The following is a 25,159-nucleotide window of genomic DNA, read 5'->3' as shown; positions in this document are numbered from 1 at the left end:
TCATTTCAATGCCAGAACACCCCCCCCGGACGTTTATCTTAGAAGCAAGAGATGATATCTTGGAAACCGTGCAGACTAGCCACAGAAGGTACATTACTTATTGTCAGCATTCTGCAGCCCAGATATGCACTGAGATTATGTGAAAAACCCGGACAACCCGTTTAACATAGTCAATATCTTTGTAACTCCGAACGTCTTAAAAAAAAAATTAATTCCTGCTATTCCATTTGATTGGGCTAAACCTCTATGCCTTTAATGTCTCCTCCACCTCCCCCAATACATTCTACATTATTCTTAGTTGTTTTCCATCATGTAGAATTAACCTACAAGGAAAGTAAGGTTTTTTTTTCATTCCGATATTTGTGCCCCATTGACTTGCATTGGTTTCTGGTATCGGAATCGGCGATATCCGATATTTTTGGGGTATCGGTCCGATCCAATCCGATCCGATATTTCCCGATATCAGAAGGTATCGCTCAACACTACTGACTATACAACAATATGTCTCTTTTTTCATATACAACGTTGGGGTTTCAGCTCTCTGGTAGTAGCTTGAACACTGACAGTCCACCAGCTCCGTCTTTCTCGACCCTTAAGGCTATGTGCACACGTTGCAGATTTGTTGCGTTTCCGCAGCATTTTTTCCACGCTGAAATGCTATAAATCGGAAATGGATTATTAAAGCAATGTTAGTCAATGGCATTCCTGAATTGCTGTGCAGATGCTACTGAAATTTCCGTCCTTATTTGCAGCGTTTTATTTTCCGCAGCATGTCAATTCTTTTGCGGATCTGCAGTGTTTCTGCACCCATTGACTTCCATTGAGTCAGTCAAATGCGCAGCAAAACCACAGGTGTAAAAAGGTTTGGGGATTTGCTGCAGAGTTGCGTGCCAAAAATGCTGCAGAAAGGAAATTATGTCAGAAGGAGGAAGAGTGTGTGGGTGGAGAATATGTGAGTGATTGGAGAATATGTGTGGGTGGAGACTATGTGAGGGCGGAGAATAAGTGTGCGGGTGTCTGTGTGTGTCTGTGTGTGTGTGAGGGTGTCTGTGGCTGTGTGCGGTTGTGTGCGGTAATGCTACTACCAGTACTGTTGGTCACGGCACTACGGGATCATGCTGGCAGATGTCAGCATGATCCCTCAGCTGAGTGTGACCTGCAGCGGTGACCTGCGGTAAAAAGGCAGGCGTGGGCCGATGAGACTACTGCTCCCATCAGGCTATGTCTGCTGTCACTAATAACAGTGACAGCAGGTGCCGCTGATGGAAAAATTACATACATAGTCACAAAAAATGAAAACGCATTATACTCACCTCACACCAAATCCTTAATGCCCTCGTCTCCCACATTGGGAGATGTGACTGCTCTACCCGGCCGCCGGCGATACACTGACAGGCGCTAATCACTCCCGTAGTGTATCAGCTGATCAGCTCTGGTGCTCTCACTTGCGACACTGCTGCGTGGGAAAGTTCTGACACAGCGGCAGTGCCATAAGTGTGAGCACCACAGTTGATGAACTTTAGTGAACTCTCTGACTGTTCTATATGCGAGATCGCCGTGGGACACTCGGTATTATGGACTACATCGGACAGGGAGTATTATATGTTGGTTTATTTTATTTTTGTTGGAGGAAACGAGGGAGTCGGGGATTAGGCATTCAGTAAGTATGGTAAATTAAGATTCAATAATGCAGTCTGTGTGATTATTTCAAATAAAGGACTTTATTCTGGCTCTGCGGGAGGGATTACCTACTGTCAGAGTATTGCTGGAGGCCAGGTAGAGCTGTCACATCAACCGAAAATTATTAAAATTACATGGGAACCCACGCAATTTTTTAAAATTTTTTTGAAAAATAAACATATTGCGATTCACACAGATTTCATGTGTTTGTGTCTTTATTTAATGCTTTATGTACAGTTTTATTAATGAGGATATCTGGCTGACACCTGTTCATTACTAAACCTCGGGCTTGGTATTACATATACAGTATATATATATATATATATATATATATATATATATATATATATATATTGATTGGGCAATTCTGAATGTGGTGATACCAAATACAGCTCTGGCAAAAATTAGAGACCACTGCAAAATTTTCAGTTTGTCTGATTTTTCTCTTTATAGGTATATTTTTAAGTAAAATGTAAATTGCTCTTTTATTCTATAAACTACTGACAACATGTCTTCGAATTTCCAAGCAATAAATTTTGTATTTCTTTTCAGAAAATGAGAAATGGTCAAAATAACAAAAAAAATGCAGTGCTTGCACATCTCAAATAATGCTAAGAAAACAAGTTCATAATCATTTAGAAACAACAATACTAATGTTTTATCTCAGGAAGAGTTCAGAGATCAATATTTTGTGGAATAACCATGATTTTTAGTCACAGCTTTCATGCGTCTTAGCATGCTTTCCACCAGTCTTTTACACTGCTTTTGGGTCACTTTATGCCACTCCTGGTACAAAAATGTAAGCAATTCTTTTTTGTTTGATGGCTTGTGACTATCCATCTTCCTCTTGATTACATTCTAGAGGTTTTCAATGGGGTTCAGGTCTGGAGAATGGGCTGGCCATGACAGGGATTTGATGTGGTGGTCCTTCATCCACACATTGATTGACCTAGCTGTGTGGCATGGTGCATTGTCCTGCTGGAAAAAAAACAGTCCTCAAAGTTGGGGAACATTGCCTGATCAGAAGGAATCAACTGTTTTTCCAGGATAACCTTGTATGCGGCTTGATTCATATGTCCTTCGCAAAGATTAACCTGCACAACTCCAGCCTTGCTGAAGCATCCCTAGATCATCACCAATCCTCCACCAAATTTCACAGTGGGTGAAAGACACTGTGGCTTGTACGCCTTTCCAGGTCTCCGTCTAATCATTAGACAACCAGGTGTTGAGCAAAGTTGAAAATTAGACTCATCAATGAAGATTATCTTACTCCAGTCCTCTATGGTACAATCCTTATGGTCTTTGGCAAGCTTCAGCCTGGCTCTCCTTTGCTTCTCTTTGATGAAAGGCTTTTTTCTAGCTTTACATGACTTGAGCCCTGCCTCTAGGAGCCTGTTACACACTGTTCTTGCCATGCACTTCACCCCAGCTGCCATTTTCCATTCCTTTTGTAGGTCACTTGATGTCATCCTGCAGTTGCTGAGTGACATTCAAATAAGATGACTGTCATCCCGATCAGTGGAGAGTCATTTTCACCCTCTGCCATTCTGTAGCTTTGTTGTCTCCAATATCTACTTGCTTGACCTTGCTGTAGTGGACTGCCGTCTTAGAAATTTTAAGGATGGAGGCAACATGATGCTCATTGTATCCCTCTGCTAGTAAAGCCAGAATTGAGCCCTTCTTTTCCTCACTCAAGACTTTTCTTTTCAACTCCTTTGGCATTGTTAAAAGTTATTTTTCCATTCCTATTACTTTTGGGATATTACTAGCACTTGTTTTGCCATCCAGCTTGTCCTATCGCAAGAGGATTGTGAACACCACCACAGCAGAGATTTTTATACTTTCCTTCGTTAAATAAGATTTGGTTCAGGTGATCACCTAATCAGAAACACAAGTAGAATGAGGTGTACTCTGGTTGGAATTCAACTGACACTGGAATGTAGAGGTTGTCAAACATGTAGAGAAGCTGATTTTTATAAAACTGTGCAGTGGTCTCTTAATTTTTGCCAGAACTGTACAATATATTCACTTATATTTGTTTTTTGTGTGTAAATATTATATTTGAATATGGTATGTAATGATATTATGGTCTTCAATGGAGAATGAAAAAGAAGAGGTTGAACAGGGAAATGACATCACAATTCTTTTTTTTTTAATAATATATCTTTATTTAACTTAAAAAAACGCATACAAATCCGCATGAAAAACCGCATGAAAATCCGCATCAAAAACGTGCAGAATTTCAACTGCATTTCCTGCCAAGAGAGGCAGAAGCCACGCAGAAATTTCCACAAGCAAATCCGTAACATGCGCACATAGCCTAACACAACTATTCCTCCCTGAGTTAGTCCAGCTGCATTTTATTAGGCCTGTAATATTCAGACTGGAGTATGGGAATGATCTTTCCAATCCAGGCTCTTTTGGTCGATCCTTAATTCCTGACCAAAATCCAAAGTAAAACCTACACAAGAACCTATTGCTACTGGTGCAAATCTCTCCTGACTTACATGACTGAGGTCAGCCACTTCAGTGATACATACCTGCCATTCAGGACCTTACCTCCTGCTTTCTTACAACAGCCATACAGAGTTTTTCTCTGTCTTATTTTATTTGAATCTACCAGAAAATACATTCTTCAACACTACATTGTTTGCTGAATTATAGCTCTATTTTCCCCAAAAAAGCATTACTGTTCAAGATAAATATCTCTGATTTGGTCTTTGTGCTTCTATATTACCCAGGCTTCTTCACATGGCTCTTTTAGCATTCATGCAGCCTTATTTAGCCAGTCACTTGGGGTGATGTTCTGCCAATAATGATGACTTTTCTGTCACTTTGCTCATTTGTTGGGTGATGACGGTCAGTTTATATGGCCAATAATTGTGAACGGTCAGTTATTCGCCTTTTGACAGCTCATCTTAGCGCATCTTGCAATAATTTGCCTATCAGATTTTCATCATTTTCAATACCTCAGCTTGCTGTCAATCCTTAAAAATATTCACAGGTTGCAAACATGTTCTGTTCATGAAGAAATATAGAAAACTTTGAGAATGTGAAATACAAAATAAGATGTATTAGAAAATTGCATTACATTGTAATGATTACCCTTTATTGACATAAAACTGGCAAATCATTTAAAACACATTAATGTATATTCTTATATGATTTCATATAAGTATAGTAGTATAGGAGAGAAACTTTATATAAAATATAGCCTTTTAAAACCTATAGTGCATGTGTGGACGTTGAGTTTTGTAATGCATGTATCTTATGGCATTTTTGATGATTCTAGCATGTGTTAGATGTTCTCTGTTTGACTATTACTTATGTCAAGATTAAAAAGATGAATGATGCCAATGCTCTTATACCTGAAATGGCCCCCTTCTATATATTATCAAGAGTACAGCTAAAAAAATCCTTAGCTCAGCACTGAGCCAATAAACCAGATCTAATAAAAGACTTAAGCACTCCATCTTCTGAGAATCAAACATAAATGACACTTAAAGGGAACCTATCACGTGAAAAAACACTAGTAACCTGCAGGTAGGGGGTTAATTTGCAGGTTTATAGCATTCTGAACCTGCCTGGTGCCGGAACTTAGAGCACCCCCGTCCTGGATAAAATTAACTTTATTCCTCCTTGCAGCTTTCAGGTGTCAGTCATAGGGGCGCTGGTGCGGGTTCAGTCATCGCTCTGTGCACAGTGAGCAATGGCTCTAACCCCGCCCCCAGAACTAAATGACATCTGGCCTGAATGCTGAGCGAGCTGTCAGTCAGTACCGGAGGAAGTTACAGCCATCACTCTCTATACATAAAGCGGTGACTGAAGCTGCACCGCCACCACCCCGTGATTGAAACCCGAATGCTGCTGTGAGAAATGAAGTTAATTTCCTCCCTGTAGTGCGAGCGCTGGGCAGGTTCATGACGCTGTTAACCTGCAGATTAACCCCATATCTGCAGGTTAATAGCGTTTTTTTTTACACTTTAATGTACACCGAACACTTGAAGATAAACCAGATATGTAATTCATAATGAGTCAGATGAACTTAACCTCTTACCGACATTGAGCGTAATAGTACGCCGATGTTGGTATCCCCCCCCCCTTTGAGGTGGGCTCTGACGGTGAGCCCACATCTTTTCCAGAACATGTCAGCTGTTTTGAACAGCTGACATGTGTCCACAATAGTGACGGGTGGAATTGCGATCCCCTGCGGCTATTAACTAGTTAAATGCCGCTGTCAAATGCAGACAGCGACATTAAAATGGCGCTTCCGGCCATTAGGCCGGAAATGCACTCACCGGTGACCCCCGTCACGTGATCGCGGGCCACCGGTGCGTCAGCATGCCAACCCAAGGTCTCCTGGAGGCCTCTATGGTTGTCAGTGCCAAATTGCTATGAGCGCCACCCAGTGGTTGACGCTCATAGCAAGTCAGTAATTCTGCTACATAGAGGCGATCTGCTCATCGCCTCTATGTAGCAGAGCCGATTAAATTGTGTCAGCTTCTAGTCTCCTATGAAGCATGGCAAAGGAAAAAAAAAGTATTTAAAAATATAAAAAAATAAAAAAATATAAAAGTTTAAATCACCCCCCTTTCGCCCCATTCAAAATAAAACAATAAAAAAATCATACATACACATATTAGGTATCGCCGCATTCAGAATCTCCCGATCTATCAATAAAAAAAGGAATAACCCAATAGCTAAGTGGCGTAGCGAGAAAATAATTCAAAATGCCAGAATTAAGGTTTTTTTGGTCGCCGCAACATTGCATTAAAATGCAATAATGGACGATCAAAAGATCGTATCTGCACCAAAATGGTATCACTAAAAACGTCAACTCGGTGCACATAAAATACGCCCTCACCTGACCTGAGATCACGAAAATGGAGACGCTACAAGTCTCTGAAAATGGCGCAATTTTTTTTTTTTAGCAAAGTTTGGAATTTTTTTTCACCACTTAGATAAAAGAAGAACCTAGACATGTTTGGTGTCAATGAACTCAAAATGACCTGGATAATCATAATGGAAGGTCAGTTTTAGTATTTAGTGAACCTAGCAAAAAAGCCAAAACGAAAACAAGTGTGGGATTGCACTTTTTTTTGCAATTTCACCGCACTTGGAATTTTTTTCCCATTTCCTAGTACATGACATGGTAAAACCAATGGTGTCATTCAAAGCTACAACTCGTCTCGCAAGAAACAAGCCCTCATATGGCTATACTGACAGAAAAATGAAAAAGTTATGGCTCTGGGAAGAAGGGGAGCGAAAAACGAAAACGCAAAACCGAAAAAAAGCTTCGGTCATGAAGGGGTTAATATTTCATTTCATTTTTATCAATGAAGCTAACTAAAGTTCGAGAAGAACAAATATTCTTCTGATTTGTATTGTACTACATGCTTCGGAGGTTAATGATTCAGCAAGATTCTTGGTATTCCAGCCAGAGGAGAGGGCAATTCTTATTTGTTGTATTATACCTGACTATAGCTACACTTTCTATTCTGTAGTTATTTTTTGGCACTTAGTTTTGGTTTTCTTTAAATCATCGTGTACTTTTTTATTGCAGAGATATCATTTCCAATTTATAGGTTTATCTCAATCCCATGATTTTTCACTGGACACTGCAGCATTATTTTATATGTTGCATGTGGTCACACACTAACAGTTTAGTGGCTTCTTTTTACCACAGTGCAAAAGCTATGCAAAATTGTATATACAGAACCGAATGTAAATTTTTATGTACATTTACACTTCACACGCTTGAGCTGTCTGATGAAGATATATCTTAGGGGGGTTTACTGGAAGACATAAATATATGCCACTATATTATAATATATATAATATATATATATATTATATATGATATATATAATATATGCCACAGCATATGTCACCGTTTGGAACCTCATAGTAAAAAAAAAGACATATTTTCAGTAAGAATCTGTGTGAAGTAGTGTAGTCTATTTCTCTATTTTACAGAGTAAAAAGGTTTGTAAAAGCACACAGGCCTTAAGATATGCAAGGGGTATGTAAGGGGGGCTTTATCTGATGTGCATGATGATGTTAAACAGTTCTGGGAGTGTGGTTACAGTCACCGCTGAGAGCAGTGACTGAAATCATGCCGGGGGGAAAAAGTTAATTTCCTCCAGACAGCAGGGCTGTCAAAGCAGAGTCCACACAGTGTTGCAATGATATTAACCTGCTGATTAACACCATATCTCCAGGTTAATTGCATTTTTTAGATGACCAGTTCCCTTCAAAGAAGATATAATGCAAAATTAGAGGTGGACAGTTATTGCTCTTATTTTATTCTAGCTGCCCCCAAATAGTTCCAGGAATATGGACCTCTTAAGTTTGTGGTAACATAGTAACATAGTTATTAAGGTTGAAGGGAGACTTTAAGTCCATCTAGTTCAACCCATATCCTATCCTAACTTGCCCTAACATTTTGATCCAGAGGAAGGCAAAAAAACCCATGTGGCAAACAGTAAGCTTCACATTGGGGAAAAAAATTCCTTCCTGACTCCACAAACGGCAATCAGACTAGCTCCCTGGATCAATGCAATATTAAGGAAACTAGTGTATATACCCTGTAATATTATACTTTTCAAGAAAGGCATCCAGTCCCTTCTTAAATTTTAGTAGGGAATCACTCATTACAACATCATATGGCAGAGAGTTCCATAGTCTCACTGCTCTTACAGTAAAGAATCCGCGTCTGTGAGTATGCTTAAACCTTCTTTCCTCCAGACGTAGAGGATGCCCCCTTGTCCCCGTCACAGGTCTAAGAGTAAAAAGATCATTAGAAAGCTCTTGGTATTGTCCCCGCATATATTTATACATTGTAATAAGATAACCCCTAAGCCTTCGATTCTCCAAACTAAATAACCCCAAATGTAATAACCTGTCTTGGTATTGCAGACCCCCTAGTTCCCTAATAACCTTGGTCGCTCTTCTCTGCACCCGCTCCAGTTCAGCTATGTCTTTCTTATACACCGGAGACCAGAACTGTACACAGTATTCTAAGTGTGGTCGCACTAGTCACTTATATAGAGGTAAAATTATGTTCTCCTCATGAGCATCTATGCCTCTTTTAATGCATCCCATTATTTTATTTGCCTTTGCAGCAGCTGCCTGACACTGGCCGCTAAATGTGAGTTTGTCGTCCACCCATACACCCAGGTCTTTTTCAGTGACTGTTTTGCCCAGTGTTTTACAATTAAGCACATAATTATACATCTTGTTCGTTCTTCCCAAGTGCTTGACCTTACATTTATCCCCATTAAAGCTCATTTGCCATTTATCAGCCCAAGCTTCTAGTTTACATAAATCCTCCTGTAATATAAAATTGTCCTCCTCTCTATTGATTACCCTGCAGAGTTTAGTGTCATCTGCAAATATTGAAATTCTACTCTCTATGCCCCCTACAAGGTCATTAATAAATATGTTAAAAAGAAGCGGGCCCAAAACTGACCCCTGTGGTACCCCACTGCTAACCGTGACCCAGTCCGAGTGTGCTCCATTAATAACCACCCTTTGTTTCCTATCCCTGAGCCAGCTCTTAACCCACCTACACATATTTTCCCCTATCCCCATTGTTCTCATTTTATGTATCAACCTTTTGTGTGGAACCGTATCAAAAGCTTTTGAAAAGTCCATGTACACCACTTCCACTGCATTCCCTTGGTCCAGTCCAGAACTTACCTCTTCATAAAAGCTTATCAGATTAGTCTGACAGGAACGGTCCCTTGTAAACCCATGTTGATATTGGGTCATGAGGTTATTCTCCAGATACTCCAGTATAGTATCTCTTAGAAAACCCTCCAGGATTTTACCCACAGTTGAGGTTAAACTTACTGGCCTATAATTTCCAAGTTCAGTTTTTGTCCCCTTTTTGAATATTGGCACCACATTTGCTATACACCAGTTCTATGGTACAGACCCTATTATTATGGAATCTTTAAAGATTAAAAATAATGGTCTATCTATGACTGTGCTTAATTCCTGCAGTACTCGGGGGTGTATCCATCCGGGCCCGGGGATTTGTCAATTTTAGTGATTTTTAGACGACGCCGTACTTCCTGCTGGGTTAAGCAGGTGACATTTAACAGAGAATTTTTATCCCTGATCATGTTATCCGTCATGGGATTTTCTTGTGTAAACACTGTTGAAAAAAAGTCATTTAGCATATTGGCTTTTTCCTCATCCTCATCCACCATTTCACCCAGACTATTTTTAAGAGGGCCAACACTATCATTTTTTAGTTTCTTACTATTTATGTAGTTAAAGAATATTTTGGGATTATTTTTACTTTCTCTGGCAATGAGTCTCTCTGTCTCAATCTTTGCTGTCTTGATTTGCTTTTTACAGAATTTATTTAATCTTCTGTATTTAGTTAATGCCTCATCACTACCTACTTGCTTTAATTCGCTAAATGCTTTATTTTTGTCCCTTATTGCGCCCCTTACAGCTCTATTTAGCCATAGAGGTTTCTTCCTATTTCTCGCATGTTTATTCCCATACGGTATATATTGTGCACAGCTCCTATTCAGGATGCTAATAAACGTCTCCCATTTTCTTTGTGTATTTTTATGTCTCAGGATATCATCCCAGTTAATTGCACCAAGATCATCTCTCATCCGTTGGAAATTTGCTTTCCTGAAGTTTAGTGTCCTTGTAACCCCTCCACTACACATCTTATTAAAGGATACATGAAAACTTATTAATTTGTGATCACTGTTACCCAAGTGACCCCCAACCCTTACATTTGATATTCGGTCTGGCCTGTTGGATAATATTAGGTCTAGCAGTGCCCCCCCTCTTGTTGGGTCCTGAACCAGTTGTGAAAGGTAATTGTCTCTCATAGTAGTCAAAAACCTATTACCTTTGCTGGAACTGCAGGTTTCTGTTCCCCAATGTATTTCAGGGTAGTTGAAGTCCCCCATAATAATGACTTCTCCTTGAGTAGCAGCTTCATCTATTTGCTTTATGAGGATATTCTCTGTTGCTTCCATTATTTTTGGAGACTTATAACAAACCCCTATCAGTAATTTATTATTTTCCCCCCCTCCCCTTATCTCTACCCACAGGGACTCTACATTTTCATTAGATTCATATATATTATCATGCAGGATGGGTTTTAAGGATGATTTTACATATAAACACACGCCTCCCCCTCGCTTATTTGTTCGGTCATTTCTGAACAGACTATAGCCCTGTAAATTAACCGCCCAGTCGTGGCTCTCATCCAGCCATGTCTCAGATATCCCCACCATGTCATAATTATGTTCCAACAACATTAACTCCAATTCCTCCATTTTGTTGGCAAGGCTTCTGGCATTAGTATACATGCACTTTATGTATCTCTCTGTACCTCTATTCTTTCTTAAATTATTAACTGTTCTAACCTCACCCCCCATGCCACCCCCACCCCCAATGTCATTATTTGTGCCCAGGTCTCTATCTGCACTGTTTTCCCCTCCTATAAAAGGAATACCCTCCCCACGTCCCTAGTTTAAACACTCCTCCAACTTTCTAGCCATTTTCTCCCCCAGCACAGCTGCACCCTCCCCATTGAGGTGCAGCTCGTCCCTAGCGTAGAACCTGTAGCCAACTGAGAAGTCAACCCAGGTCTGCAGGAACCCAAACCCCTCCTTCCTACACCAATTCCTGAGCCACTTATTAACCTCCCTAATCTCCCGTTGCCTCTCTGGCGTGGCACGTGGTACAGGAAGTATTTCCGAAAATACCACCTTGGAGGTCCTTGCTTTAAGCTTACAACCTAATTCCCTGAAATCATCTTTAAGGACCTTCCACCTACCTCTAACTTTGTCATTTGTGCCAATGTGCACCATGACCGCTGGATCCTCACCAGCCCCTCCCAGTAATCTGTCAACCCGATCAGCGATGTGTCGGACTCGAGCGCCAGGTAGGCAGCACACCGTTTGATGATCCCTGTCTTTGTGACAGATTGCCCTATCTGTTCCCCTAATAATTGAGTCTCCCACTACCAGAACCTGTCTGGCCTGCCCTGCTCTCCTATTTCCCCCCTTACTGGAGCAGACACTCCTCCGGCTTTCAGAGGACATGCCTTGCTGCAGCAGTGCTACTCCTGCACTAACACTCCCCTCATCTGCCAACTTAGCAAACTTATTGGGGTGTGCCAGATCAGGACTAGCCTCCCTGGTGCTCTTCACTCTACCCCGCCTTCTAACTGTCACCCAGCTAGCTGCTTCATTGTCCTGCAGCTCCAACCTAGCTTCCCCCCTCATCTATCCCATTGAGCGTCTGCTCAGTGAGCAGAAGACTCCTTTCCATATTGTCTATGGATCTCAGTGTTGCCAGCTGCACATTTAGATCCAGTATCTGGGCTTCCAAATGCACAACGTGCTCACATCTTGCACAGCAAGATACTTTTTATGGTCTTTACTAAGTGGGTGTTGCTTACTCGAAAATAATGCAGAAAAGCCTATTGACACCCCTCTAGAGAATCCTGTAAGAAATTAACTTCAAATTAGTACTAAACACCAAGCCCCATATCTCTGGAACCTGTATGGCAGACAAAAAAATCTGATTACTAAAAGTATCAGCAGTAGTAAGCTAAAAGCAAGAATTGGACACTTTGACCTATTGAAAAGACCCATTTCTCAAGATCTGTATTACACCCTCTGGTATGCTTTATGCCTGTACTACATATTTGATATTCACGGCATTAATATAGACCGCTTTGTCCAGACTGGCCTCCAGTTTTTGACGTGAACTCAACAGCCTCATATTCATAATTGAGGCTGCTTGAGTTCTAGCCAGGAGCCCATGAATGTTGGAAATGTGTGAAACCGACCATACTCTGCTGCAATTTCCAACCTATCTGATCTCTATTCTAGAAGATTTGGAGCAGACACCTGAATATTATTATCTGTGGTCAGATTTAGATTCCTACATTTTTATCATGTTTCCAACTGTCGTGATACCAGTGTCAGGAACACCGCACTGTACTTGCTCACTGAGCCAGTGCGCGTGTCCTGAGTGTCAGCGCCGGCGTGCAGCCTCCGCTGAGCAGTGACTCACCCGCAATGTAGGGGTACCGGGGTCAGGTACAGCCAGAAAGTACCGATGCACAGGACCTGTGGATGCTGAAGTTTAGGAAGCCAGCATAGGACCTATGGTCATGTGAATGGTCATGTGACTGCAAGGGGGCGGGGCTTAGCGTCCTGCACACAGAGAAGGAAGAGAAATCAGAGTCCAAGCAAAGCAGAGGTTATGCACAGTACAGACCAGCGAGGTACAGGAGAGATAAACAGATGGGAGGTCAGACAAAGCCAAAGGTCATACACAGGATCACAGTACAGTACCAGGGAGGAGACAGAGCGGATAATCAGGGCCAAGCAGAGATCAAAACCAAACAGACATATAAGGTACCAGGCAGAATCCAAAGCGATATCCAGGGAACAGACCGAGTCATACACAGAGAATCAAGTAACCAGAACACAGCACAAACACACTCAGGGGTCACCACACAATGCCAAGGGCGAAAGTATAACTGACAGGGATGGGAGCGTCCTGAGGCTATAAGAAGCCTCCCCCAGAACCAGGGAGAGGCCACAATCATAGCCCCAGGTGTGCAGGTAAGCCTGCACCGGGACCACAACCTTTAACCCCAGAAATGCCAGTCATCAGCACTGGTTCCAAACATTAACCCCACGTGTGCGAGTCAAACCCGCACTGAGATCATGACAGTACCCCCCTCTCAACGGGGGGCCTCTGGACCCCCAGGCTTGCCCGGGTACTTAGCATGGAAAGCCCGCACCAGGCGATCAGCATGCATCAACCGGGCTGGTACCCAGGACCTGTCCTCCGGTCCATACCCCTTCCAATGAACCAGGTACTGTACCGACCGCCGTACCAACCTGGAATCTACGATATGACCAACCTCATACTCCACCTGCCCCTCGACCAAAATCGGAGGAGCAGCAGACTCGGAGTCTCCCCGTACTGCTTCAAAAGGTTTCAGTAGAAATTTGTGGAAGACGTTAGGGATCTTGAAAGAGGGTGGAAGGCACAGCCTATACGCCACTGGATTGATTTTTTCCACAATCTTGTACGGGCCAATGAATTTGGGTCCCAACTTGGCTGACAGAATCTTTAACTTAATGTTTCGCGTGGAGAGCCAAACTTTCTCTCCCACCCGAAACATGGGACCAGGTGTTCGTTTCCTGTCCGCGAAAAACTTATACCTGCCTTGAGACCTAGATATACGCCGCTGGACTTCTGCCCATGTATCTTTTAACCGCTGAACAGAATCCTCAGCCCCGAGACACCCCGAATCCAGACGAGAAAACTCACCAAAATGAGGACTGAACCCATAGTTAATCAAGAAAGGGGACCTATGGTCATGTGAATGGTCATGTGACTGCAAGGGGGCGGGGCTTAGCGTCCTGCACACAGAGAAGGAAGAGAACTCAGAGTCCAAGCAAAGCAGAGGTTATGCACAGTACAGACCAGCGAGGTACAGGAGAGATAAACAGATGGGAGGTCAGACAAAGCCAAAGGTCATACACAGGATCACAGTACAGTACCAGGAAGGAGACAGAGCGGATAATCAGGGCCAAGCAGAGATCAAAACCAAACAGACATATAAGGTACCAGGCAGAATCCAAAGCGATATCCAGGGAACAGACCGAGTCATACACAGAGAATCAAGTAACCAGAACACAGCACAAACACACTCAGGGGTCACCACACAATGCCAAGGGCGAAAGTATAACTGACAGGGATGGGAGCGTCCTGAGGATATAAGAAGCCTCCCCCAGAACCAGGGAGAGGCCACAATCATAGCCCCAGGTGTGCAGGTAAGCCTGCACCGGGATCACAACCTTTAACCCCAGAAATGCCACTCATCAGCACTGGTTCCAAACATTAACCCCACGTGTGCGAGTCAAACCCGCACTGAGATCATGACAACCAGTGCTGGGTGACCGGCACTGCTGGGGTTAATGTTCTGACCTCAGTGCAGACTCTCACCTGCACACCTGGGACCTATTATGGTGGCCTCTCATTGGTTCTGGGGAGGCTTCTTATTGCCTCAGGAAGCTCCCATCCCCCGCCAGTTATACTTTCGCCCTTGGCATTGTGTGGTGACCCCTGAGTGTGTTAGTGCTGTGTTCTGGTTGCATGAGTCTCTGTGTATGACTCGGTCTGTTCTCTGGATATTGCTTTGGATTCTGCTTGGTACCTTCTACGTCTGTTTGGTTTTGATCTCTGCTTGGCCCTGACTATCCATTCTGTCTCATCCTTGGTACTTTACTGATATCTTGTGTATGACCTTTGGCTTTGTCTGACCTCCCGTCTGTTTATCCCTCCTTTACCTCGCTTGCCTGTACTGTGCATGACCCCCGCTTTGCCCGACTTTGAGTTTTCTACCTTCTTTGAAAGCAGGTCGCTAAGCCCCGCCCCCTTGCAGTCACATGACCGTTCACATGACCGTAGGTCCTGTGCCGGCTTGCTAAACTTCTACATTCAGGTCCTGTGCATCTTTATTTTCCGGCTGTTCTTGTCCCCAGGGGTCCCTACAGTGCGGGTGAGTCCCTGCTTAGTGGAGGCTGTACGCCGGCGCTGTCAGGACCCTGACACCAACATTCAATAATCCTTAAAATCTTTGTTTCTTTATTCTATGTAACACGACTGACACAGTAAAAATCTTCAAAACCTACAAGTTTGAAGCGGGTACCCCGCTTTTATCATGGCCAGTTTTAGACAAAGTGGGGCTCTGGGGAAAAGTTTACAGTGGGGTCTCAAATGCTAACATGTGCACCATCTCAGAAACATTTCGGTAGTATTTACATGCTCTGAGTTCAGGCCGTTAAATGAAGTGCCTAGTTTGCCTGCTCCTAACAGCGGCCCGGGCTCTTACTTGTGGTCAGGATAGGCTTGGAATATTTTAGCTGTGTCTATACTGTGTTACATGGAATAAAGGAATAGTTTGAGGGATTATTGAGTGCTGGATTATTAACTTATATTTCTGTAATTCTTTTTACAATGGTATCATTATTTATATATTATTCATTATAGTTGAAATTTTGGCCTCAGTTATAGGCATTCAGTTGAGATCTTCAAGTTTTTTTTTCCTCTTTGAAGATCACTGTGAGCATAAACTTCATATTCAAATATTTATAAGCTTTTGCTTGAGTTTCGTTGAATTGTCAGCATAAATTATAATTTTCTCATTTCATCTATGATTTTTAACAAAATATGCTTTTTTACACAGCTGAAATTTTCTGAGTCAGACTATTTTGGAAATATACTGCAGACACTACATTTTCTATCACAATCAGATTTTTATTGGCTGAGGAAAGAAGTTCCAAAAAAAGAGTAAGTAATGAGTTTTACATTTCATTGTCATCTAAGTGGTGGTAATTTTATTTGTTTGGTGTGCAATTAATATTTTTTTGTCTTAAAGGGAAACTGTCAGCAGTTTTTTGCCGTGTAATCTGAGAACAGCATAAGGTAGAGGTTAAAACATACTGTAGATTTCAAAGTCAATGTGCTGTTGTTTACATACACTTAAGGTTTTTTCACTTGGTGATTACCATTTTTCGAACTACAGCAGCTACAGCATCGTGTGCATGCTAGCCTGACTCTGCCCCCTCCTCTGATAGGCAGCTCACTATCTATAAACAATATGTATACAGACCCTGGTGTGGGCGGGGTAAGCTTTCTCAGCTCTGCTGTGTTGCTAAATTTAAGAAATCTGATTGTGTCAGAATGGCTAAACCCAGTAAACTAAGTGATACATCATTAGATTCAGGGTCTCTTTGCCTACATTATGCTGGTTTCATATGAGCTAGCAAAAACCTGCTGACATATTTCCTTTTAGGCATACAGTACATCTAGTGTTCAACATAAAACATTTTAAGATATTGGCGCTAGAGTATATAAATCAAGTTTCTAGTCTATATTTAAAATAAAAATGAAAAAATAATTGCAGTATGCTGTTTATTAGCTTAATTTACCTACAGGCTACACATTTTAGTCAAAAAGGGGCAGAATGGGAGAAGACTTGAAATACTCGGGTTCTTTTTGTCCTCTTTGCACTAAACAGAGAGAAATAGCTAACATAAATTGCATATAGAATACTCAGAGTGGCAGCAGGAATACAATGAGAGCAAGAACTGACCACTTTTGACCTGGTGACAGGTTCTCTTTAAGTTTTCTTTTTCACCAGAGATCCAGTATACTTTTAAAAATAATTTCAGTACTTAAAGATTTATCTATAGTACTGACCTGTTTTAAGTGACGCAGGTGGTAGCTCGTGCAATAACTCCAAGGATGTTGCCAATCCATTTTACTCTGGAATCAATTTTTGGCTAGTATATGCCATCGGTTTTTGATCAGTAGGGGTACCAACCTCTACGATGACAGAATCCTGAGAATGAAAATATATCAGTGCTATTTTAATTCTGTGGTCTTTACACAGGCTACCGTGCACAGCAGTGTCTTAGCCACCATTAGTGCAGGGAAACTGCAGCACAGCTCAACTCACGTGGACGGGCTTGTGGTGCAGATCCGTGCTAGGTGGCTGGGAGTGTTTGGTTCTCAGCGCTGATTCATCATTGTGACCCATAAATTTTCAGTCTCATTCCATTAGTTTTTATGATGAAAAAAGAATTACTGATAAATAATTTCTAAAACTTTTTCTATCTTTTGAACCCCCCCCCAAAAAAAAAAACCTAACCAACTCTTTTGGATACCATCCAGTGTAGGAACATTATTATAATTATTTCCTTTTATTTATTTTATTTTTTTAATGCCTTAGTGACTAGGCCAAATTTTTCAAATCTGTTACTTTATATAGCAATAACTCTGGAATATTTCAGCTTATCCCAGTGATTATGAAATTGTTTTTGGTGATGCATTATATTTTATGACAATGGTAAATTTAGGTCGATATGCTTTGCATTTAGTTATAAAAATAAATTAGCAATTTACAAACTTTTAATAATTGTCCCTTTAATCCAAATAGTCATACCACACAAAATAGCTCATAAATAGCATTTACCACGTGTCCTCTTTACATGAGCACCATCTATAACATGTTTTTTTTATTTTGTTAGGATGTTAGAAGTTTTAAAATTGTAGCAGTAATTCTTTATTTTTTCAAGAAAATTTACTAAATATATTTTTTAGGACCTTATTCAGTTTTAAAGTGACTTTGGGGGTCCTATATATTGGAAAACCCTTTTAATATCAGCACTAGAGTTGAGCGATACCGTCCGATACTTCAAAGTATCGGATCGGAATGGATCGGCCGATCTTAAAAAAAAGTATCGGTATCGCCGATTCCGATACCGGAAGTCCCATTCAAGTCTATGGGACTTCCGGTATCGGAATAAGAAAAATCCTGTTTTTCCCTTGTACAGCCTCTCTGGGGTCTGTACGGGCCTTTCGGGGGGCTGTGCCGGCCTGCCAGGGGGTCTGTGCAGGCTCCGGTGGTCTGTGCCGGCCTGCCGGGGGGCTGTGCCGGCCTGCCAGGGGGGCTGTGCAGGCTCCGGTGGGCTGTGACGGCCTGCCGGGGGGCTGTGCCGGCCTGCCGGGGGGCTGTGCAGGCTCCGGGGGGGCTGTGCCGGCCTGCCGGGGGGCTGTGCAGGCTTCGGGGGTCTGTGCAGGCATCGTCCGATGGGACTACAAGTCCCATCGGGCGATGCCTGCTACCATGACAGTGATTGACACATTAGCCAATGATGGGACAGTAGTAGTCCCATCATCCGGCTAATGTGTTGAATGCAAAAAAAAAAAAAAAAAAATTACATGCTACATACATACAACATGCATACTACATACATGCTGCATTCATACTACATACTACATACATGCTACATTCATACTACATATATACTACATGCAACATACATACTACATACATACTACATGCAACATACATACTACATATATACTACATGCATGCAACATGCATACTACATATATACTACATGCTACATACATACTACATATATGCTACATACATACTACATATATACTACATGCATGCTACATACATACTACATACATACTACATATATGCTACATACATACTGCATGCTACATACATACTACATATATGCTACATACATACTGCATGCTACATACATACTACATATATACTACATGCATGCTACATACATACTACATGCTACATACATACTACATATATACTACATACATACCACATACATACTACATACATACTACATGCTACATACATACTACATATATACTACATGCATGCTACATACATACTACATGCTACATACATACTACATATATACTACATGCATGCTACATACATACTGCATGCTACATGCATGCTACATACATACTACATACATACTACATGCTACATACATACCACATATATACTACATACATACTACATACAATACATTCATACAATACATACATAGACATACAGTACATATAACATAGAGTAACATACTTACCAATACTTGTCACATTGTTCCCCGAAGCCATTGTCTTTTACGGAATAAATATTAACATAACAAACCACAAAAATACTCACCCACGATCCGAAGCAGTCCACGAGTGGGTCCCACGACGATCTTGGGTAGAGAACTGCAGCATCAGCTGTTGCTGCCGTTCTCTACGGGCTGCAGGAATCCAATGACGGAAGGTAGGTATCCTTCCGCACTGTATTCCTCCGCCACTTAAAAAAAAAAAAGTCCCTAGTCTCACTTTATGCCATTGCTGTGTGGGAAATTCCCACGCAGCAATGGCATAAAGTGAGACTAGGGACTTTTTTTTTTTTTTAAGTGGCGGAGGAATACAGTGCGGAAGGATACCTACCTTCCGTCATTGGATTCCTGCAGCCTGTAGAGAACGGCAGCAACAGCTGATGCTGCAGTTCTCTACCCAAGATCGTCGTGGGACACACTCGTGGACTGCTTCGGATCGTGGGTGAGTATTTTTGTGGTTTGTTATGTTAATATTTATTCCGTAAAAGACAATGGCTTCGGGGAACAATGTGACAAGTATTGGTAAGTATGTTACTCTATGTTATATGTACTGTATGTCTATGTATGTATTGTATGAATGTATTGTATGTAGTATGTATGTAGTATATATGTGGTATGTATGTAGCATGTAGTATGTATGTAGTATGTATGTAGCATGCATGTAGCATGCAGTATGTATGTAGCATGCATGTAGTATATATGTAGTATGTATGTAGCATGTAGTATGTATGTAGCATGCATGTAGTATATATGTAGTATGTATGTAGCATGTAGTATGTATGTAGTATGTATGTAGTATATATGTAGTATGTATGTAGCATGTAGTATGTATGTAGCATGCATGTAGTATATATGTAGTATGTATGTAGCATGTAGTATGTATGTAGCATGCATGTAGTATGTATGTAGTATGTATGTAGTATATATGTAGTATGTATGTAGCATGTAGTATATATGTAGTATGTATGTAGCATGTAGCATGTATGTAGCATGCATGTAGTATGTATGTAGTATGTATGTAGTATATATGTAGTATGTATGTAGCATGTAGTATGTATGTAGCATGTAGTATGTATGTAGCATGCATGTAGTATATATGTAGTATGTATGTAGCATGTAGTATGTATGTAGCATGCATGTATGTATGTAGTATGTATGTAGTATATATGTAGTATGTATGTAGCATGTAGTATGTATGTAGCATGCATGTAGTATATATGTAGTATGTATGTAGCATGTAGTATGTATGTAGCATGCATGTAGTATGTATGTAGTATGTATGTAGCATGTAGTATGTATGTAGCATGCATGTAGTATATATGTAGTATGTATGTAGTATGTATGTAGTATGTATGTAGTATATATGTGTTATGTATGTAGTATGTATGTAGTATATATGTGGTATGTATGTAGTATGTATGTAGTATGTATGTAGTATGTATGTAGCATGTAGTATGTATGTAGCATGCATGTAGTATGTATGTAGTATTTTTTTTTTTTTTTTTTTTTTTAACATTTAACACATTAGCCGGATGATGGGACTACTACTGTCCCATCATTGGCTAATGTGTCAATCACTATCATGGTAGCAGGCATCGCCAGATGGGACTTGTAGTCCCATCGGACGATGCTTGCACAGACCCCCGGACATCAGCACAGCCCCCCGGCAGGCCGGCACAGCCCCCCGGCAGGCCGGTACAGACCCCCACAGGGTGCACAGACCACCGGCAGGCCGGCACAGCCCCCCGGCAGGCCGGTACAGACCCCCACAGGGTGCACGAAGTCTTGAACATACGGCTTTGTACTGAGCCAGAAACAGCTTTTTTATTCCAGATATAGAGGCACCATAAATGCCTCAAAAACATATATGAGTGCCCCATTACAGCTCCATAATATGGCCCATACATGATGATGAAAGTGGTTGTTCACTTGACTGGTTGCCCTCTCATCTAGGTCTGGTGCATCCTGGAGAGAATATCTATAGCGAAATGAAAAGACTTTTTAAGGCACTATTTGAGCTACAAATATAAACTGTTGTGGTTTAAAGGGGTTGTCCACTTTTCAACTTTATTTCGCCATAGACTTGTCATGTTTAAAAATAAAATTAACTTTACTGACTGGCCCCAACTCTAGAGTTGCCTCTCCACTGCATTCTTGGTATTTAAAAAAAATGAGAAAGGTTGACACTGCTGCTCGGGAAATAAATGTGGTGGTGGTGTTTATGCTTCTGGCTCCCATTTGTCTTAGTGGACATGACAGCAGCAGTGACATGTGCACAGCACATTGCTGCAGTGACATCACATTTACAATGCCTGACCACTGCAGGAAATCACTGGGTTCAGTGTTCTTGCTCCATCTTTCCTGACGTCACTGCTGAGCCTAGTCATTAGCTGCAGCAGTCTTAGGGTCCCGTTTCACATAGCGACGCACCAGCGATCCCGACAACGATACGACCTGGTAGGGATCGGTCGCTAGTAAGCTGCCAAACAGGCAGATCTCTTCAACGACGCCCCAGCGATCCCGACAACGATACGACCTGGTAAGGATCGCTGGTGTGTTGTCACACAGCAGCTATTCTGAATGATTCTCGCCTGCGTCCCTGAGTTCTGCGTCGCCAACGAGGTCGCTTGTCGGAATCAAACACAGCGATGTATGCTGGTTAGCGGGGCACCGACTATGAAAAAATGGCCCAGGACATTCGAGCATGATCAGCGATATCCAGCGGGGGGGCCAGTCGCCGCTATGTGTCACATGTAGCGAGATCGCAGACAAGATCGCTGTTGCGTCACAAAATCGGTGACACCTTAGTGATCTCGCTATGTGAGACGGGGGCTTTATACTGTAGGAATAACATTACCACTGCAACCATGTTAACAAAGACCAGAGACAGTGGTAAAGCTTCATTTTTTATTTTTAAACATTGCAAACCAATGTAATTAGCATTTCAAAGTGGAAGTCGTTAAAGCAACACATTACATAGAACAACTTGGAGATGGTAAAGTATGAAATAGAAATACAAAGTAACCTTGGTATTAAGGAGACATCTGACTGGTGCACAATTACTTTCTACACTATATAACTTTTATCTGCTCAGCAATGTTCCTTTGGGATTTATTGTCCAAATCTGAAACTGCAGATATTTTGCTACGATAACTAATATAAATCTCAACCAGAAAAAAATATAAGAAAAACATGGCATTTTAGAAACACAGGTTCTCTATGCTCAAAAACACACATTGTTTTCTTACTTTGCAAACCTTTCCTTGACAAAGAGATTGGAAGGAGGAGGCACATAAGTGACCTGCCTCACATCTTTTCTATCTTTCCGGTGACTTATACTTCCTTGTTTAAAATGTACGGATTATAGGAAAACCTTTGTTCATGTATGAATTGATTTATTTGGGATTTTATATTTTACTGTATTTCCGTTCTAATATATATGTTTCTGTGCAGATGGTACACCAGTCCTACCACTGTAAATGCATTTTACAGTGCGACGACAAACCAAATCAGTAAGTGTTCTCTATTGTTTTATTGCTGTAGTGACTCTAAAAAGTTATTTCAAAGAATTGCATTTCCATTGTTCCTTTTGCTTGGATGTCTTTCGTCTTGAAAAATATTTGTTTAGGCTAGAATGGCTGATGGCCAACACAATAAGCAGAATATAAGAATGAGATGAATGTGCCATTGACGAGGATACATCGATATCTACAAGTGTGTTTGTGCGAAGAAAGGATTAGACACACTATCGTTGGCTTGATCTGTATAAACAGTTGGGTGTTTTTAAACACTTGTCATAATGGTCTTATCTAAGAGAATCCTAGTTTACAGAACTAATGGAGAAGATTACCAATCATAAAACACAGTCACAGTCTTGTACGGAGGTGGTCTCAATAACGCAGCTCAGAGTTATGGAGATTCACAGATTACCATCAATCTTTCAAAACTTTACTAAATTACGGTATAATGTTGATTTCTGAAGGATTCCCCTGTTTTGTTTTTAGTTGATGACACCAATCTGTATAAAGCATTGTTTGGCTAAGTGCAGGCAGAGGCTTTTGGAGCGGATCTACTCTAATTCAAATGTTTGAAAAATCACTTAACACCTTTTGGACATTGGGCATACATTTACGCCGATGTTGGACTCCCTACCTTTGATGGTGAGCCCACGTCTTTCCCGTCACATGTCGGCTGTTTTAAACAGCTGATATGTGCCCGGAAAAGCTGCAGGTGGAATCGCGATCCACCCGCAGCTACTAACCAGTTAAATGCCGCTGTTAAACTCTGACAGCAGCATTTAACGCTCGCTTCCGGCCATCGGGCCAGAAATCCGCCTATCAGTGACCCCTGTCACGTGATCGCAGGTCACCGATAGGTTGGCATGCCAACCAGAGGTCTTCTGGAGACCTCTATGGTTGTCACTTCCAGATTGCTATGAGCGCCGTCCAGTGGTCGGCGCTCATAGCAAGTCAACAATTCTGCTACATACAGGCGATCTGATCATTGCCTGTATGTAGCAGAGTCGATCGGGTTATGGCAGCTTCTAGTCTCCCATGGAGACTATTGAAGCATGCCAAAAGTAAAAAAAAGTTTTTAAAAATATAAAAAAAATAAAAAATACAATAAAGTTCAAATCACCCCTCTTTCACCCCATTCAAAATAAAACAATAAAAAAAATCAAACATACATATATTTGGTATCACCGCATTCAGAATTGCCCTATCTATCAAATATAAAAAGGATTAACCTGATTGCTAAACAGCGTAGCGAGAAAAAAAAAGTCAAAACGCCAAAATTATGTTTTTTGGTCGCCGTGACATTGCATTAAAATGCAATAAGGCGTGATCAAAAGATCGTATCTGCACCAAAATGGCATCATTAAAAACATCAGCTCGAGGCGCAAAAAATAAGCTCTCACCCAATCCGAGATCATGAAAAAAAATATGGCGCCTTTTTCTAGTTTGGAATTTTTTTTCACCACTTAGAAAAAAAGTAACCTAGACATGTTTGGTGTCTTTGAACTCGCAATGACCCAGAGATGCATAATGGCAGGTCAGTTTTAGCATTTAGTGAAGATGTTGAAAAAAACAAAACAATTGTGGGATTGCACTTTTTTTGCAATTTCACCGCACTTGGAATTTTTTTCCCCGGTTTCCAGTACACGACATGATGGAACCAATGGTGTCACTCAAAAGTACAAAAATGCCACAAAAAACAAGCCCTCACATTGCCATTTTGACCAAAAAATAAAAAAGTTATGGCACTGAGAAAAGAGGAGCAAAAAATGAAAACGCAAAACAAAAAATACCTCTGGTCGTTAAAGAGTTAAAAATGCTTGAAAGACAGTTTCTATTCATTTCTCTTGTAAATTCTCTCTGCTGTTCATATAGTCAGCGTGTTCAATGTTTTTTGCACTTCAGATTTTGAAAAATACATGGTGGAGAAAAAGAAATTGCAGGTCAATTTTTTGCAGTGGCGCAATATATCCATGAAGGAGACCCGGAGATGTTGGTCTTCTTATTAAAGAAAAAACGAATATGCAAATAAAGTCCGTGGAGCCTCATTTAAGAGTCTCAAACATGGGACTAGCCAGATCTTCCTCCAGGCTGGGTCCTTCCCTGGAGGAAGATCTGGCTAGTTCCGTGTTTGAGACTCTTAAATGTGGCTCCATGGACTTTATTTGCATATTCGTATTCCCAGGGAGCATTGCACCTAGGATTTCACTGATTGAGCGCCTTTGCCGGCTGCCGCAGTGTTTTCTTTGACTGGTCTCCCTGAGGTCAGTGATTGTTTCGTGATGTTGGTCTACTAGGCATTGCTCCCACCTAGCCAGAATCCTACTCCACACTGCTGAGGGGCAACACCCCGAAACAGCTGTCTGTGGATGGATACCTGGCCTTGGTATTTCCCTTGTCATATCTGTAAACTCGTAAAGAGCTGGATATTGACTTAAAGGG

The 25,159-nt window shown here is 41.3% G+C and overlaps 1 protein-coding gene and 1 long non-coding RNA gene across 3 annotated transcripts in view; one reads left to right on the top strand and one right to left on the bottom strand.

Moving 5' to 3' along the window:
* LOC141080555 (uncharacterized) overlaps positions 1-25,159 on the bottom strand; it is a 385,270-nt gene that overhangs the window by 194,902 nt on the left and 165,209 nt on the right. The window contains exon 4 of one of the 2 annotated variants that reach the window (XR_012228965.1): positions 16,957-17,098. The exons of the other annotated variant lie outside the window; for it this stretch is intronic. This is a non-coding gene — a long non-coding RNA (uncharacterized lncRNA). The remainder of the gene's footprint in view (positions 1-16,956; positions 17,099-25,159) is intronic. 2 annotated transcript variants of the gene reach the window in all.
* PHEX (phosphate regulating endopeptidase X-linked) overlaps positions 1-25,159 on the top strand; it is a 365,396-nt gene that overhangs the window by 318,733 nt on the left and 21,504 nt on the right. The window contains exons 14-15 of the mRNA XM_073565833.1: positions 15,941-16,044; positions 22,656-22,714. Coding sequence (XP_073421934.1) covers positions 15,941-16,044; positions 22,656-22,714 — 163 coding nt within the window. The remainder of the gene's footprint in view (positions 1-15,940; positions 16,045-22,655; positions 22,715-25,159) is intronic.

The sequence above is a fragment of the Dendrobates tinctorius genome, unplaced genomic scaffold, assembly GCF_039654945.1.
Source record: "Dendrobates tinctorius isolate UK_male_01 unplaced genomic scaffold, ASM3965494v1 ptg000016l, whole genome shotgun sequence".
NCBI classification, from domain to species: domain Eukaryota; kingdom Metazoa; phylum Chordata; class Amphibia; order Anura; family Dendrobatidae; genus Dendrobates; species Dendrobates tinctorius.
This window is presented reverse-complemented; position numbering and strand designations above follow the sequence as displayed.